The sequence below is a fragment of the Sinocyclocheilus rhinocerous genome, unplaced genomic scaffold (genome assembly GCF_001515625.1).
Source record: "Sinocyclocheilus rhinocerous isolate Xijiao unplaced genomic scaffold, SAMN03320098_v1.1 scaffold46723, whole genome shotgun sequence".
NCBI classification, from domain to species: domain Eukaryota; kingdom Metazoa; phylum Chordata; class Actinopteri; order Cypriniformes; family Cyprinidae; genus Sinocyclocheilus; species Sinocyclocheilus rhinocerous.
The window spans coordinates 1-1,894 of record NW_015653432.1 but is presented as its reverse complement, the minus strand read 5'-3'; the positions used below and the strand labels follow the sequence as shown (position 1 = coordinate 1,894).

General features: G+C 40.8%; 1 protein-coding gene across 1 annotated transcript; it reads left to right on the top strand.

Annotated features, from left to right (window-relative positions):
* Positions 1-48: 48 nt before the first annotated feature.
* LOC107715671 (myosin-6-like) lies at positions 49-1,881 on the top strand (the record flags this gene model as incomplete). The annotated part of the gene is made up of 7 exons (XM_016521838.1): positions 49-167; positions 256-452; positions 542-725; positions 973-1,138; positions 1,218-1,342; positions 1,422-1,730; positions 1,816-1,881. Coding segments are annotated over 7 exons (1,166 nt in total), but the record flags the coding sequence as incomplete, so codon positions are not given.
* Positions 1,882-1,894: the final 13 nt, after the last annotated feature.

Genomic DNA, 1,894 nt, shown 5'->3' with positions numbered 1-1,894 from the left:
TTAAAACATGCTCCTTTCATAAGCTGTATTTGTTATACTTAAATCTAGGGGAGCTTTCTAGACAGCTGGAAGAGAAGAATTCCTTGGTCTCTCAGCTAACAAGAGGCAAGCAGTTCTACACCCAGCAGATTGAGGACCTCAAGAGACAACTAGAGGAGGAAATTAAGGTATATTTTATTTTATTTTTAAATATTTATTACTAACTGTCCATTGCATTTTTATATATAGTTGACAGGATATTTTCAATCCTCATAGGCTAAGAATGCCCTGGCCCATGCAGTTCAGTCTGCGCGTCACGATGCTGATCTGCTGAGGGAGCAGTATGAGGAGGAGCAAGAAGCCAAAGCTGAGCTGCAGCGGAGTCTGTCCAAGGCAAACTCTGAGGTGGCTCAGTGGAGAACCAAGTATGAAACTGATGCCATTCAGAGGACCGAGGAGCTGGAGGATGCTAAGTATGAAACAGGAAACACCTACAAACCTACAAAAATTATGTAAACATTAAAACTCCATGTAAAGTAATGATTCTCTGTAATAATTTTAGGAAGAAGCTGGCTCAGCGTCTGCAAGATGCAGAAGAAGCTGTGGAAGCTGTCAATGCTAAATGCTCCTCACTGGAGAAGACCAAACACAGGCTGCAGAATGAGATTGAAGATCTCATGGTGGATGTGGAGAGATCCAATGCTGCTGCCGCTGCTCTGGACAAGAAGCAAAGATACTTTGATAAAGTAAGGGAAATGTAAAGTTAATTTTATCATTACCTGGAAAAGCAGTGACTCAAATTTGCAAAATAGAAATAGCATAACAAAATAAAATATTGTTATGTAAAACAACAATAATCTTCAGAAAACAGTCAGTGTTAAATTGATAGCAATTTAAGTTTCTAATATAGATAGGGTCCAGCACTATTCTTTGCTAGAAAAACACTTGATTAAAACGGCTCTGCTCACATCTAACACTGTTAACTTTATCCAGGTCCTTGCTGAGTGGAAGCAGAAATATGAGGAATCCCAAACTGAACTGGAAAGTGCCCAAAAAGAAGCTAGATCTCTGAGCACTGAACTCTTTAAATTGAAAAACTCATATGAGGAGTCACTGGACCACCTGGAGAGCATGAAGAGGGAGAACAAGAATCTCCAAGGTAAGGATAGTTTTACAACTCCAAACCATTAGTTTAATTGCTTGTATTTGTGAGGTCATGGGTTATTTCTAATGCACAGAGGAAATCGCTGACCTCACTGAGCAACTTGGTGAGAGTGGGAAGAATATTCATGAGCTGGAGAAAGTTTGGAAACAACTGGAGAAGGAGAAACAAGAGATACAAACTGCTCTGGAGGAGGCTGAGGTAAAAGAAAAACAACAATTCCCCCAAAATTCATATTCATCTGACATATCTTAAAATTACCTATTTTTCCTCTTCATAGGGTTCCCTTGAACATGAAGAAGGCAAGATACTTAGAGCTCAACTGGAGTTTAATCAGATCAAAGCTGATATTGAACGTAAGCTGGCTGAGAAAGATGAGGAGATGGAGCAAGCCAAGAGGAACCAGCAGAGAGTGGTGGATACTCTGCAGAGCTCACTAGAATCAGAGACTCGCAGCAGGAATGAAGCTCTCAGACTGAAGAAGAAGATGGAGGGAGACCTCAATGAGATGGAGATTCAGCTCAGCCAGGCTAACAGACAGGCATCAGAAGCCCAGAAGCAACTCAAGGGTCTTCATGGACATCTCAAGGTATGTTTTACCAACAATTTGTCAAGAAAAATTAAATCTTATAAAGTTCTGCAGTCTATTCATATGTAAAATTTGTACTTCACAGGATGCCCAACTGCAGCTGGATGACGCTCTGCGTGGTAATGATGATCTCAAAGAGAACATCGCCATCGTGGAGAGACGCA